The 16,000-nt window shown below is 46.8% G+C and overlaps 1 protein-coding gene across 1 annotated transcript in view; it reads right to left on the bottom strand.

Moving 5' to 3' along the window:
• LOC146202797 (short transient receptor potential channel 4-associated protein-like) overlaps positions 1-16,000 on the bottom strand; it is a 177,216-nt gene that overhangs the window by 30,444 nt on the left and 130,772 nt on the right. Inside the window, exons 20-22 of the mRNA XM_084588342.1 lie at positions 15,771-15,885; positions 3,706-3,815; positions 2,314-2,598 (exon numbers count right to left, since the gene is read on the bottom strand). Of these exons, the coding sequence (XP_084444468.1) occupies positions 2,314-2,598; positions 3,706-3,815; positions 15,771-15,885 (510 nt within the window). The remainder of the gene's footprint in view (positions 1-2,313; positions 2,599-3,705; positions 3,816-15,770; positions 15,886-16,000) is intronic.

A 16,000-nucleotide genomic window follows, 5' to 3' on the forward strand; every position in this document is an offset into this window, starting at 1 on the left:
AGTAGGGTGGTGTATCTCAGGTTGTGCCATTGCAGTGATCTCTGGAAGAGGGTGAGAGCAGCCTCAACTTCCATTTCACCAGCCTTCTTGGTGGTGTTTTTCTGGCATGCATGGGTCTCCTTCCAAGCCTTGTATGCCGGGTCATCTTCACTTGGGGCACGCTCACAACCAGCGTAAAAATGACTTAGGACCACATAATCGAGAACCAGTCCTGTAAACAGCTCGATGACCGTGCCGACGCCAATATGGGACGAGTGGCCGCGCGTCATTCAGGAACCGTCGTATGACACAGCAATTTTTCAGAGATTCGCAACCTGCAACTCATCATATAGATCCCGGACCGATTGCGCGCACAGAGACATTTGCTTCTCGGCAGCAAGAGCTGCCGCGGGCGCCAGCTTCTTCACATACCTTTGCAGAGTTTTGTTGTGGAGGCCACGGTGCGAAATGTTCATGGTCGCAAAAACGTCATTGAGTGCTGTTGGTCGATTCCCAGTGGCTTGCATCACGCGCGCAGCAAGAACGTTCACATCGAACGGGTTGCACTTCTCTGTTCCGTTCACACGGGAAGAGCTCCACGCCGACGCAACATAACCGCAGCACGCGCACTCGATAATAATCTTTATGGCGAGGCCATATTCACGTTCACCTTTCCCTACCGTGACGCTACCGCCGCACACCTTGCACTTCACTAACGAAATAAACGCGTTCATTGAGTCCAAACCGATGACAACGAAGCCCGTCTCGATGTCCGATGGCGCGGCCGCAAAATCGTCAGCGCGAGTGAAAAAATTCATCTTTCAATGGTGGCCGGCGTTGACGAAAGAACTTGTAGCTTTTCTTGGGCTTCCATTTCTCTCTGCAACAACTCCGTACGCTGCAATATTTCGGTGTCGCGCCGAATGCGGCTGCTGTCCGGAATGCATTCACTCGTCGGCGATCCGGTTAGGCCTAAGTCCACTTCGGTACTGTCTGCGGCAGACTATTCCCGACACCGGCCGAAGGAACTGAGCGCTTCTTGAAGTTGTAGGCCGATTGTTTCTTCTTTTTGCCAAACGTGTGACTCGTGGCAAACTTTGGCGTTGCTTCCGACATCGTGCCGCACTCGTCACAACCCTATGACTGAACAAGGGGAGACGTGTCGCCTGCGGAGGAGCAGACGACGGGAACTTTGCACAGCCAATCACAGCGCGCTTTTCAATCACGTGTGCTAGCTCGACGAATAGAACTGGGCATTTACACTTTTTTTTATGCTCGGATTTCAACGTGACCAGTAAGCCGGCGGAGGCACTTGTGGCGGGAAATGGGCAAAGAAAAGCCGCTCTTTCCAACGAGACCAAGATGGCTGCGATCGCGCGTGTAGAAAACGACCTACGCGCCTCGGAAAATCCGCACGTTTTTGTGCGGATTTCAGCTGACAGTGATGCTATAAATTGATTCTGTGGCCCAAATACTGCACCACAAGATATAAAACCAGGCGAATTAAAGGAATAATAGCTACAGATTCTGAATATGTCAGTTTCAAAAAATCGATTTTTTTCGTCTCAAAGAGCCGTGTCCCCCCTTAACAACAATTGCTTGGTCAGCCAGTAGGGGTGCCAGAGCCAGGTCATCATCAGCAAAGAATATGTACACAAACATAACATTCGGATGCACCAGTTTCTGTGGTCACAAGACTCACTTGCTTCCGATTGTGTCTTGTGTTCAAGATTGCCGATTGGAGTACTAGTCAACACTGAAATGAATGGCAGCATTCTTTTTCCATGCCGGCTGCCGACCACCCTAAAAACCTTAACTTTTGTCTCGGGCGAAACCACCTTGTGCTCCTACGTAGCTACTTTGTGCGATGGAGTTGACAGGATCAACAGAGTGACAGAATGCAGCGAGTGCATACGGGTTAGCAGAGAGGCGGCACCTCTTTGAGCGGTGACGAGGTGATGGTTCGATCATGTGCCTACAAGCTATATTTTGTCACTGCCATTAAATAGTGCAGCTTGTAACCAGAAAGCCGCATGAATACGGAAAAACTGATTTGTTCCGACTGAGTGCCAAATTTTGAAATTTTCGCCGCGTTATGAAGATGAAACTTCCATAAAAATTAAGCGTGGACCAGGTAACTTTGCTTTTACTTCGCTTTATCCAATAATTTGCTACATCAGTGTTAGTTAAAACGAGATTCAACTGTACTTTTGAGAATCTATGGTAATCCCAGCAAGACAACTCTCTGGCTGTTCAGTTCATAGGTGTCACCTTGCAACTACTCAGAAGCTCTATTGGTGGTGGTGCGAGCACAATTGGGTACAGGGTGCTGACCTTTTCAAGTGCAGAGCAATCCTTGTCCTTGTGAAGGTAGTGTTCTTGCCAGAAATGCAGCAGCTCGAGCAGATTCTGCAGCAAGCTGCCCGATGAAGCCGTGGCTGCAGCTGCTGCAGCTGCAGCCCCAGCTGTGGCGCCAGCAGCAGCGCCCACACTGCAGGCTGCCTTGGCGGCTCCTGATGGAGGTGGACCCCGCAGTGCATGAAGGTAGGTCACCAGCTGGCCCCGCTGCTGGGCAAAGATGAGTAGCACCAGGGCTGTGTTGACACAGCTCACGTTCTCCTGCACCATGAGGGTAAAATTGAAGAGCAAACATCCATGGTGTAGCAGAACCTCAAATGCACTAAGCTCACTCCGCAAGTTGGTTAACAGCACCAAGCCGATACCATTTTACTGTTTCAGGCTCAGGAGTAAAGCGGCAAACGTTTGTGGTCTATGCCACCAGCTGCTGGTTCTTGTTCATGCAGCCACTGCAGAGCTTTTTAACCGCACAAATAGCAAAAAGTTCTCCTGTTCAAAGAAGCAGCACATAAACTGAGCCAAAGTTATCCTTTGAGCAGTAAAACATTTGCCACAGTCTTCAAAAGATTAGTACCGACAATGTATAAAGTCACCAAGACATCAAGGCTGAGGACAACTCTCTCCAATTGCTGCGCACAACAAAATTTGATTCTTTGGCTCTTTATGGTCACATTCGTAACGTTTGTCCCGCAGTAAAAGATACATCTATTATAGAAAAAGTTGGATTTAAAAATTTTCCTTCCTGTGATTTGAATGTGCGGCATCTTAGCTGAAATTGGCTGGTTTATGGGGCGTAACTCAAATTAACAAGTTGCCACTGTTTTGAAGTAAGTGGTTGTGTACAACAGTTTTACTTGTGAAATCGACCATCAATGACAACACCAGTATCTCATATTTTGGTTTTCTTAGTGTGTTCTCTCTGTAATTGCAATGCAGTACCTTATCGACTCAGGCCAATCCAAGTTTGTCCTGGATATTCCTTCGACTGAACGCAATGACGGCATTTATTCTCAGTCATGCTCCTTGGAACAGGGAACCTTAGCACATACGTGCACCATCTCAAATGATGGGTTTCTCATAGCACTCCTGTAGCTCCAATACGAGGTAACACCACACACATGTTGGTAGCTCAAAGCCTTCATTTGCCTAGAGAAGGGGTTCTGAAGCCCTATGCCTGGTTCATTAAAACCCAGGAGGGTGTGGGTAGTTTTCAGGGAGCTTGCAGAACCCATAAAAGCAGCCTGCAGAAACCAGTCTGAGAACCCCTGACCTAGAGCACACATATGCCTAGCCATGCAGCCCTTAGAAGCAGAATTAAAAAATGGATATTTTCAGGAATATAGCAAAGTAGTAGCCCGGTAAACCCACCTGTGTGAGGTTGGAGATGGAAACAAGAGAAACAAGCTTCTTCAGGTAGCGAATGCGGTTCCGTTGATCACCAATATGACTCAGCACATAGCTACTTCTTTCGGCGTACTCTGGTAAAGAAGGGAGAAGAGCACAGCATTCAGCACATGCTACCAAAAGGACGAAACGACAAGCAGGTAAAGCCTACATTGTTCTACACTTCGTAATGCAGGCTGATAGAGTACACTGAAGAAAGAGTGCAATTCTAACCCTGTTAAGGAAAGATGGCGTTTGTTTTTTTTCCATGCCCCGAAAAACTATTCAGCCAATAACAGGCAAATCCAATAATGGACGTTAAACCTGCATACGGTGACTAGAAGTTGGGAGGTTCGCGGCTAGCTGCAGGCACAGCACAGGCAGCAGTGGTTCATGACAGCGCCAGCCGCCCAAGTTCAGTCAGATGCATGCTCTCTCGCGGCGTGAGCAGCGAAGGTGACGAAAGCGTGTAGCCCCATTGGTGAAAGCTGTCGTTCTGCGGCTTCTCATCTCATTCGTTAGACTGCAAATTGTGTTTGTTTCACCCACTTGGCTTGTGAATCGGCCACTACTGCTGTAATGACTGCAGATAACTGCAAATTCAAAGCACCAGACTCACTGCTTTGCTCCTGTGTGCACAACAGAGTATGTTTTGTCAAGAAAGAAAGGAAACAAAGCCTTCGTTCTTTCGGTGCCAGATGGCGAGGAGAAGTTTCGAGCGTGACAGTGAGTGGAGGTGTACACAGGCTCAGGCCGGGCACACCGATCCCGAGTATATGTAAACTTCTGCAAAAGCGCGAATATAGCAGCGGTGTGCTAGGCATGTCGAATGCACAGAATTAAGTGTTTTCCTGCATCCTTCCAATGCAAAAGCGTCTGACTGCAAGTCCTCTCGCGACGTCGACCTGCCTGCCCATGCACCCTTGCCATCAATGGGGACATTTTATTATCCATTTCGAGATTTCCACCATGCTGTCGCCTCTCACGAGTCTGCTGTAGCTTGCCCATGGCCTCGACATAACCTCGGCAGAAGTGGGGCATAACACCTATAAAGCATCTACACTGCGTCACTGCTCTGCCTAGATTAAGCAGAAGCGGCGCCACGCCTTACAGGCATCCTGAAAGCCACACACTAAGTGAGACGAGTTCATCGAATACTTAACCAAAGAATCTGACACTTGCTCAGAGCTTGACCCAGCACGCATTTGAAGAAGCAAGGGAGCCGTGTACACAAAAATTGCTCTTCTTGCCAAGAACATATTAGTCATCCCAGCCCCAAATTAGAGCAGTGAAAGCAACTTCAGCGTTGCCGGATTTGTGATTTAGGAACGCCACGGAGCCCTCAAATCTTCATCAATGCGCATATACGAGTGATAATTCCATGTACGTACTATGCCTCTACATGTTCTAAAAATTTGTCATTAAACATGACAGCCTAGCATTTCAAGGTCTTAAATATAAATTCATTGTCCTGAAAATTACTACTTGCTACATCGTCTCTTTAGCTGCAATTACAGTAGGTCCGGCCGGGCCAAGACCTTTTCAGTGTTACTCTGGGCTGAGCCCGGGCTCAGAATTTTGGCTCATGTGCACAAGCGATTCCTAGTGCGGACAAGCCCTTGGTGAAAACGTCGGAGATCTGCAAATTGCATTTTCATGAAAGGTTCATCGTACGGGCTCCATGTTGTGAATGGAAAGGTGCTAGATGATTCTCGGTGGCTGCCTTGCCTCAGCGATGATGCTGTAACCCCGTTGTTTACGAATACGCCAGCTCATTGGCGCAACAACGGTTCATGACATATGTTATCTACGGCCACTGGTGCACCTTAATTAGCGGTGACAAGCAACCAACCAAGTACTGGTCAAAGAACCTTACCAGTGGAGTGCTGGAAAAAGTCGCATTTAGAGTTCGCGTGCCAGAAACAACAGCTTCTGCTTGAGGAATCTTAAAATATACTAAGAAATCTTCAAATATAATGTTATTTTTCTGACTGTTTCTTGCACTACTGCAGTCTCCCAGGCATTATGCATCTATTTCAATTAACTACAAGCATCTTAATGAGTAGAAGACTCCATTATTTCATGACCAGCAACAGAAAAATGATAAGAAACAAACAAAAAGGATGCACGCAAGCTTTTAAGTTCACAATTAAGTGACTGTCATCAAGTTGTTCCCATTGCGTGAGCTCTGCGCTTATGCACCCGCGTAATATAAGCAATTTTTTTCTCACAGTACAGTTTGCACAGCAAACTAATGCCTCCAAAAAAGCTTATACTGCACGTAAAAATGATTACTGAGGTGGGGCCTATTTGTGCATATAAAACTCCGTGATGCAAAGTACAGCAGAATCCCGCTATAGTAAACTCGGATATAGCAAAGTAAATCTTAAGTCCCAGTTCATCCTCTGTAGAAGACTGTACATCTCCCCCTCTTTATAGTAAAGTAATTTCTGATAAAAATCGGTCATAGTAAAGTGTGTCGACCTCAAGCAACACACTACCCAGATCACGACCTACTGTATAATGGGCGACCTGCGCATCGCGCCACTCTCTACGGGAGCGCGCGGCCGAAGAAATACCACGTGACCGCTGAGTAGGGACCGAAACAGCCGGTAGATGCCGCCAAAGCTCACCCCCAGAGCAGCGTTTCACGCGCTCCGGCTGTGCCTGCAAGCGAGCGGCGCAGAGTTCCGCGGGAGGATTTGTGGAACCATTATTTCTCATGAGCGATAGCTGCGGTAAGATAAAGGCGTGGGCCAGTGAAATGAGAGTGGCAATATTGGGAGTAAGAGCCGCGGAAACATCTTCAAAGCAGCCGTCGTCGTCCTTTCGACGGACGCGGTTGCGTTGCTTCAGGTGGTGTGCGTAGTAGCCCAGTTGAAGCAGACTGCCAGTCTCCCTCCCGTGCACGTTCGTTCCTCCGTATTTGATATCTGCGCAGGCAGGCTGTGTCCAGTGCAATTAAATATTTGCCGAATATGCGTGCTCGGCGTTTCCCCCTTCCGTTTCTTGTCATGCGCATAATAAGCTTGTGAACATTAACTGTAGTGAAAATGAACGGCGGCGCGACACACTGGACAAGAAAGGGACACCATCCGCACACTACCAATAATTTATTGAACGGAAAAGTGGCATATACGTACAGCTCAAGCACGAGACTCGTCGCCTAATATAATCGCTGCAAACCCAACACGTGAAAGCCAGGCGGCAACGTCAGGATACCAAACAAGATATCTCTAACCCCAGCAGATAAACTAACAGAAAAGGCAAAAAATTCGAAACGGAAGGCAGGCCGACTCTTAGCAAAAGCAGTGTGGACCACTCGTAGCAACAGCAGAGTAAGACATGAGAAGCAAAGCAGTCCGGACCCTAAAAAACGAAAAAAAAAAAAAAAAAAACAACGAGAAAACAATCGTAGCAAAAGCAGAGTCAAAAAGGTGAAGCAAAAGCAGTCAGAAGCCTAAAAAACCCTAAACCGACAACAAAAGACGAACACAACAAAAGCAGAGTCAAACAAAGAGGCAAAAGCAGTCAGAAACCTAAACCCCCACCAACAATTAGAAGACGATTGTAGCAAAAGCAGAGTCAAACAAAAAAGACGCAAAAGCATGCAGACAAAAACTTAAACCAACAACAACGAAAAAAAAAAAGACGATCTATCGTAGCAAGTCAAACAAAAAGAAAGCAAAAGCAGTCAGAAACCTAAACCAACAAGAACACTCGAAGCCCAAGCACAGTCAAACAAATGAAGCAATGCAGTCAGAAAACCTTAAAAAAATAAACAATCGTAGCAAAAGCAACATAGTCAAAAAGGGAAGCAAAAGCAGTCAGAAACCTAAACACAACAACAAAAAGCAAAACCAGAGTCAAACAAAAGGAGCAAAATCAATCAAACCTAAACAATAACAAGACGCTCGTAGCAAAGGCAGAGTCAAACGAACGAAGAAATTAATTAACAGCACACCTAACCACATAACGTCACGTTATATACCGACCGACTTTTAAGCCCTGAATTTTTTAGCGACCTAGCTTCTGTTGTTTGGTTAGGTGTCGTTTGACTTTGCCTTTGCTACGAGCGTCTTTTGCTGTTGTTGTTTTAGGTTTGACCGATTTTGCGTCTTTTGTTTGATTCTGCTTTTGCTAAGATCATGTTTTGTTGTTGGTTTAGATTTCTGACTGCTTTTGCCTCTTTTGTTTGACTTTGCTTTTGCTACGTTCGTCTTTTGTTGTTGGTTAAGTTTTTTCTAGGTTTCTGACTGCTTTTGCTTCACCTTTTTTACTCTGCTTTTGCTAACTGTTTTCTCAGGGTGGATACAACAAGCAGACATCTCTGAAGACGTCCAAAAACCGCCAAATAATATAGGGCTAAATAAAGTTTTTCCTCCTCCTCCTGCTCGGGGGTTTCTTTTTTTTTTTTTTTTTTTCGTTTTTTAGGGTCTGGACTGGTTTGCTTCTCATGTCTTGCTTAGCTGTTGCTACGAATGGTCCACACTAATTTTGCTAAGAATTGGCCTGCCTTCTGTTTCGATTTTTTTTTTCCGTTTCTATTAGTTTATCTGCTTGGGTTAGAAATATCTTGTCTGGTATCCTGATGTTGCCGCCTGGCTTCCTCGTGTTGGGTTCTCAGCGGTTATTTGGCGATAAGTGTCATGCTTGAGCTGCACGTATAAATATGCCACTTTTCCGTTCGCAAAATTGTTGGTCCTCCTACTTAAAATGCAGGCTACACACCGTGCTCCTGTCGCTTGGAATCCAGGGCTGTTTCCCTGACACTGAAAAGCAAGTAGTGCCATAACAGAAATGTACTTTGCGGACATCACTGAATGCAACGGAAACTCTACTTTTACAGCATTAGCTGATGATCGCAACCCTTTCCTTCTAAAATGATCTCGCTATTACAACGGACGCCGTCGCCCGGAATATGCTCGAGTAAGGCGATCTTATAAGCATGTTTAAAAGCTGATGCAGCTTCATAGCTTAAGTTTGGCTTGCCGCGAGATGTTCTTGAGCCACTGATTTCGTACCTCTGCAAGGTTCCTGTCGATGTTCGCCCGCTCGACTTGCAGAGCGGCACGCAACAGTAGACCATAGTGCGCGTAATGATGCCGCAAACGCGTAAGCATCCGCCGCCACCCACAGGCACAGGGCACGTCAAAACTTCCTCCGGTTGAGTTATTTAGTGCCTATTTAAAATAAACTCGCCGGCATCGAGCTTTGCGACCGCTCCAGCCCGTATATCGACGGCCCACTAGTGTTCAATCTTCGCGCTCCGTAGCCGGTCGACGCGTCTCGTCGTGGGGGTGAGTTACAGCGCCACTCTCAACAGTGACGTTTTAGAGAACTAAAAAAAAGCAGCACAAGCAAAAACAAACCTCCGGCGCTGGGGAGGCGGCGCACGCGCAGGTCGCCCATTATACAGTAGGTCGTGACCCAGATAATGACACCATCGCAAGCACGTTACCATCGCGAGCGAATTTTTCCTTTCTAAAATTTTTTTTTCACCAAGAAGAAACTGATAAACGTGTTCAGTGTGTAGAACGAATCCTTTTGAGCATTAACCCAAAGTATAATTCCTTGAAACAAAGCCAGCAATTTATTATTAATTTTTAAAAACAGTGTTTTTTTTAAATTCGCGGGCAGAGAGGTTGTCGCTTGGCGGTGTCGCATGGAACTATTTCCTTAAACCGTGACGTCACGGGTGAGTTGACTGGCAAGGCTTGCTAGAAGCTGCCATTCGCTGTGGCCACTGCAGCCATGAAGTCACGGACACACTTCCGGTAGCTGCGAAAATCGTCTGCTCGCGTGCTCCGCAAGTTCCTCAGGCGCCTCCTCAGGCGGTCAAGCACTGCACGATGGCAGCTCCTTCTCGACCGCCGTAAACACCGCCGCTGTGGCCCCTCCTCCCGCATACCGTACGCGAACGCCACGGCGGATTGTTAGCGCCGATGTCCGAAATAAGGAGTGCTAAAAATTGTTGGCGTCTGGAATACTAAGCCGAATATTAAGTATGAAGCCCTCGTGAGGATCGCTGACCAGCAGCAAATTGCTGGTAAGAGCGATAGCCGTGATACAAGCAAGTTTTTGCTCAAGCCAGCTGCCGCTGGTGCATTTCGGCTCATCCGATCTGCTCCTACTAGCTCTGCGATTAATGCTTAACCAGAGTTAATCCTACGATTCTTTTACTACGGCAGGATAGGATTCACAATAAGGCAGTTTCATAACTAGACAATTTACGACAGCGTTGATCAGTTCTAAAGCGCCGACCGCCACGGCTTCGAAGCGAAACAATTTAGGCCTAGCGACGACTAAGGACGGTCATGCACGGCGCCGTCGTTAAACGCGCTCGCGCACCCCACCCCCACCTTCTTGCGGCATCCCGTGCTGCAAGCGTTGCAAACTCGTGTATTTTCATTACAGCTAAGGCCGCCCATTTGTTGACGTTCTGCTCAACAACAACAAGCCGTTCAAACAATACTGCAAGCAGGACAAGGCTTCAGTACGCAGTCGCTGCGCTGCCGGCTGTAATCGTAGACACCACATATTCTATACATCGATCTTTGAACGTGATACAGTGGGCAAATTAATAACTTTTTGAAGCAGACCCGCTCGTACGTTTCGAGCACTCGGGTGCTGACAAGTAGCCTCCGTCAACAGACGCCGCCATAACCTCGGCTAACGACGCAAACAGAGGTCACCAAGCTCGATTTGCGATAACCGAGGTTAGTGGTGTAACCATGGTTTGGTCCGCTGTGTAACATGGGCTAACCACGGTTTCAAGTAACCGCGAACTGGCAAACTCCTCAGTGTGCGAGCGAGGACGGGTTGACCCGAGTACGCCAGCGAGCGCGCGGCAACTGGAAGTTCGTCGAAGTGACGTATTTCTGGGCGGAGCTTTGAACTTGCTTGTATTCTTTATTTTTTTTTATGACTCCCTTCGTCGTACGAGTTGAGAGGGAAACTTGGAAGGGTCATTTTTAATCGCCGATATCTCTGGTGCTGCGGTATGAAAATTTTTGCGGGAGAATGATGGGTGGTTCAATATCAATCAATGTTATGGCGTTGTTTACCTTTCTTGGTGACCGTTTCTGTGGGCCTTTAAGGGGAGACGCAGGTCTTACAATGGTTGAAAATGGTCAAAAAATCGATTTCGAGAAACATCCATTTTTTGGAACACTGAAATAAAATCTGCACTTGAAGATTCCTCCCAAAATTTTCTGCAGAGTCGAAACTTCAACTGCGATTTTCTCAACTTCATATTTTTTGCCAACATGACCAGCCTTATGGAACTTTTCATTACGTTCTTGTGGTACAATTTTAACAAGTCTTACACCGTTGCATTCAGGAAGAACTGAACTGTGGAGCTATGCTATTTCTATATTGATAGGTTGAACATATCAAATTTGGGGGAGAGTAATGTCAGCTAATTATATTTGCAAATTATGGGGCATCGGCATAATTGGACATTTTTATACGGTAACGCACCTCAGTGATAATACAGTTGAACCTGGTAATATCGAGCCCGGATATATCGAATTTTGGTTATATCGAACTCACGAAATATCCCCTTGAAAATCCCATGTAAAAGTATAGGAAAGCCGCGTCATATATCGAACTCAATTTCACCGGTTGTTCGATATATCGAACTCCGCACCACGCACTGGAAAGTGTGCCTTCCCCAAAGCCGATCGCATCACCCTTGGCCGTTTGCCGCGAGACGTTTTCAAGCCACGCGCGGAAGGAATGAGAGGGGACAGTTCGGCAATGGCTGGTCTGGGCAGCGCCGCGCCCATTCCCCAAAGGCGCGCGCATCTGCAGTTCGTTTCCCGCGCGCCAACACATGACGTTTGCAAGCCATGTGCGTGGGTGTACCCATTCTTTTGCCGAGATATCTCTCTCCTTCAGCACGCATAACGCATGCGCCAAGCCAGCTCAGCCCGTTTTCAGACAGACGTCGGACGCTTTCTCCAGCGTGTGCTGCGAACCATCTGCGTGCGGCGGCGCGACGGCTGACGTGGCTATGGCGCCTGCGGATGTTAGAAGCGGCAGCTCTCTCTAGTTTTCTTTTTTTTTTCTGCGAGTCATCCTTTATCATAGTGCTGTACGCGTGGCGTAGGGTAAGATATGACGGCTGAGGACGTTAAAAAGCCGCAGGTTTTTTTTTTTTTTTTTTTTTTTTTTTTGCGGGGATGTTTATTTTTATTTTATCATTTGTCCTTGCATGTATGAATCAGCGAATGCACACGGTCAGCTGCTGCGATCATGACGCCCGCCCCAAGCGCGGCGTGATACATCGACCCAGGGTTGTGCAATCAAGCCATCACGGGCACTCTGCCAAGTTCGCTCCCCACCACCGCAGGAGCTATCAAAAGATAAACGTGCCCTGATGTTATCGCTGCGCAGCATCTTGGCACGCTGCCAATGAGCTGTGGATGAGACGACCGAAACGGACTGACGCGCCATCGACATGCAAGCGAAAATGCTGGCAATTTCTGCCGCCGCGGCGACACAGAAACCTTGTTTTGAGCTGCCGCGGTGGCTCGAGCAGCGAGAGGGACGCAGTTCCAACAAGTTTGAAAATTTTCGCTCTGTCGCTGCCGCTCGTCGCTGAGATCGCTCAGTTGCTTGCATGTGAGCGAGCTGGCCTTAACGCGTTTTTTTTTAATTCTCGGGTGCAAAAGTGGAGGGTGGGTTCATTATGCGAGTGGGTTGATTACGCGACAAATACGGTATCGTTCTTTCGCATCGTAAGTGCCGTCACAAGCCGATTTCTGTATATCGAATTATCGATATATCGAACTATTTCGCAATCCCCTACGAGTTCGATATATCCGGGTTTGACTGTATAAATAGCATAGCTCCACGTGGCAGGTCTTTGGCTACAGCTACATTTTAATCAGAGCCAAATACTATTGAGGGAAAGTGTCTTAATTACCCATAAGAAATGACCTAATTAGGCATCAGTTATGTTTCCACAGTACGAGAACTAATTGAGATATAGTAAAACAAATTATATTTTTGAAAACAGCAGGAACAAATACATATACACACACCAAATTTGTTTGTGATATCTCTAATAATCAAAAAATGTTTTAAGACCACACGGCTCTTTGAGACGAAAAAAACTGCGAAAAAAATCGATTTTTGAAAGTGACATTTTCAGAATCTGTAGCTATTATTCCTTTAATTCGCCAGGTTTTATATCTCGTGGTGCAGTATTTGGGCCACAGAACATATTTATAGCATCATTGTCAGCTGAAATCCGCGAAAAAACAACATTTTGGATTGGTCTCGTTGGAAAGAGCGGCTTTTCTTTTCCCATTTTCCGCCACAAGCGCCTCCGCCGGCTTACTGGTGACGTTGAAATCCGAGCATAAAAAAAGTCCAAACGCGCGGTTCTATTCGTCGAGCTAGCACATGTGATTGGCCAAGCGCGCTGTGATTGGCCACGCAAAGTTCCCGTCGTCTGCTTCTCCGCAGGCGACGCGTCTCTCCTTGTTCAGTCGTAGGGTTGTGACGAGTGCGGCACGATGTCGGAAGCAACGCCGAAGTTTGCCACGAGTCACAAGTTTGGCAAAAAGAAAAAACGATCGGCCTTCAACTTCAAGAAGCCCTCAGTTCCTTCGGCCGCCGTCGAGAATAGTCCGCCGCCAACAGCAAGTGATGCCGAAGCCGCGGACAGTACCGAAGTGGACTTAGGCCTAACCGGATAGCCGACGAGTGAATGCATGCCGGACAGCAGCCACATTCGGCGCGACACCAAAATATTGCAGCGTACGGAGTTGTTGCAGAGAGAAATGGAATCCCAAGAAAAGCTACAAGTTCTTTCTTCAACACCAGCCACCAAGCGAAAGATGGATTTTTTCACTCGCGCTGACGATGTTGCGGCCGCGCCATCAGACATCGAGACGGGCTTCGTTGTCGTCAGTTTGGACTCAATGAACGCGTTGATGTCGTTTGTGAAGTGCAAGGTGTGCGGCGGTAGCGTCACGGTAGGGAAAGGTGAACGTGTATATGGCGCTGTGTTCGTCCCTATAGTCTTCCTTCTTTCCTTTGGCCGCGTGCCTTTGCGCTGAAAACAATGTCCTTAAATCTAGAATACCAACTAGCCCAACAACTAACTCTAATGAATATGGCCTCGCCATAAAGATTATCGAGTACGTGTGCTGCGCTGATGTTGCGTCGGCGTGGAGCTCGCCCTGTGTGAACGGAAAAGAGAAGTGCAACCCGTTCGTTGTGAACGTCCTTGCTGCGCGCGATACAAGCCACCAGGAACCGACAAACGGCACTCAATGACGTTTTTGTGACCATGAACATTTTGCAACGTGGCCTCCACAACAAAATTTGGCAAAGGTATGTGAAGAAGCTGGCGCCCTAAGCACCGCTACAACCTGCCTCAGCACATATGTGACACCTTGTTGCCCATTTATGAGCGCCTGTCTGATGAGAGGCTTCTTGAGCGGTGCCAATGGGGCAGCACTCAAAACACCAATGAATGTCTCCATTCCCTGATATGGTCACTGGCACGAAAAGAACAGCATGCCTCACTGATCACGGTGCAAGCTGCTGTGGCTGAGGCTGTTATGAGATTTAATGCTGGTTGCCAAAACTCCTCTGCAGCAATATTGAAAGAGCTGCACCTCAACCCTGGGACACCAAGCATGAAGCACATGGGAGAGAAAGACCACCACCGAGCAGTGGCATCTGCAAACAAGTGCAAGACCACTGCGGACATGCAGCACGCTTTCAAAAAATGCCATTTGGGTGGCCATAGTCTGACTACATCCCTGGTGCTTTCTAGTCACTTGCATTGCAAAATATTGCAATATTTTCTCGGCATTTTTGATTAAAAGAAAGCCAATCTCTTTTTTCTCGTTTTCTCAAAACACCGATTCTTTATTTCTTGTGCAAAGCACACAATGTTAGAAGCAGATTTTGCAATTTACGTTTTAAAAATTTTTAAATTTTGCTCTAGATCAGACAGTAGGGCACCCACATTTGAATGGTGGACTTTGAAATGCTATAACATCACTAATATTTGTTTTATCAAAAAGTGCTCCTAACATCGCATACATTATGCTTTCTAGTACCTAGCAAAGTGTCAATATGAATTTTTTTTAGTGTGGTTACTTTTTCATTGTTTCTGCAAATTGTGAACAATTTTCTATCTTTTGAACTAATTGGCCAATTTCACCAGCAGCGACTGTTGCCAGATGCAAAAACATTTTTGGCCATTTTTCACAGCGGTCCTTTTCATCCAGCTCACAAAACAAGTTACACTATGCTGCTAACGTCGAAGTCTCTTGCGAAAGTTGTTTAGAAGACTTGACATGAAAAACTGAGCATGTTACATAGTTCAGCACGCAGTTTTCGGGCCAAAAGTTGATCTTAATCTCGTCCCAATATGCCACTTGCGCTGCTCCGAGTGGAGGAGGTATTCTCGAGGAGAACTTGCCGGAGGAAACGCCGAGGGGCGTTCATGAATACTAATCTGCCCTGGAGTGGAGTAGCGGCTGTATTCTCCGCTCCAAGGAGTGGAGGTGGAGCGTCGAGTCGAGGCGCGTTTGTGAATACGGGCGTGAGTGTGAGTGTGTACGGCGAGTTCCATGATGGGACCTAAATAAAATATAAAACCACTCATTTTGCTAATGTCAGTTCATAATACATAATAGGCAAGACCCACCACAAAGGCTAGAGAAAGAGAGAAAAAAAAGAAAGCTTTAACCCGAGGTACTCACTGTTGAGGCGCAACACACAGCTCCCAGCCACAGCAAGCTAGGCAAGGCAGCCCAATTTTAGTTGCATGATGAGACGAGATGTAATGCTAGCAAGACCCTTCAGAGGTGTGTCAAGAAGAGCAGATGCTTATCTCAGCAAACATAACATTTCTATAACCTCTTCGATGGGACTTAGGTTTCGAACCTCTTGCAATGTCTGGCTGCAACATACTACAAACTTGTCACTTTGCCATTGTGTTCTCTTGCCACAAACTGCATTCATAAATCCAACCTGCCAACCAAAAAACTGCAATGTTCAAGAAGTGAGAAGTTTACCTCTGGCTTCATAGTCATCTGACCTAGACAGGTGCTCCTGGGAGAGAACCAGGCTTCGGACAAACATGTTGGAGTCCACCAAGTAGCCATTGACCAGTTGCAGAAGCTTTCGTTTCTAGATACGAAAAAAAAAAAAAAAGCGAAAAAGAAACAGATTTAATTGACATCATATAACAAATAACGCTTTAAAAAAATACTTCGCACCCATTTTTCAGGAGGGGAGAGACTTT

Source organism: Amblyomma maculatum, chromosome 1 (assembly GCF_055883805.1).
Source record: "Amblyomma maculatum isolate TAMU_Amacu chromosome 1, ASM5588380v1, whole genome shotgun sequence".
NCBI lineage: Eukaryota > Metazoa > Arthropoda > Arachnida > Ixodida > Ixodidae > Amblyomma > Amblyomma maculatum.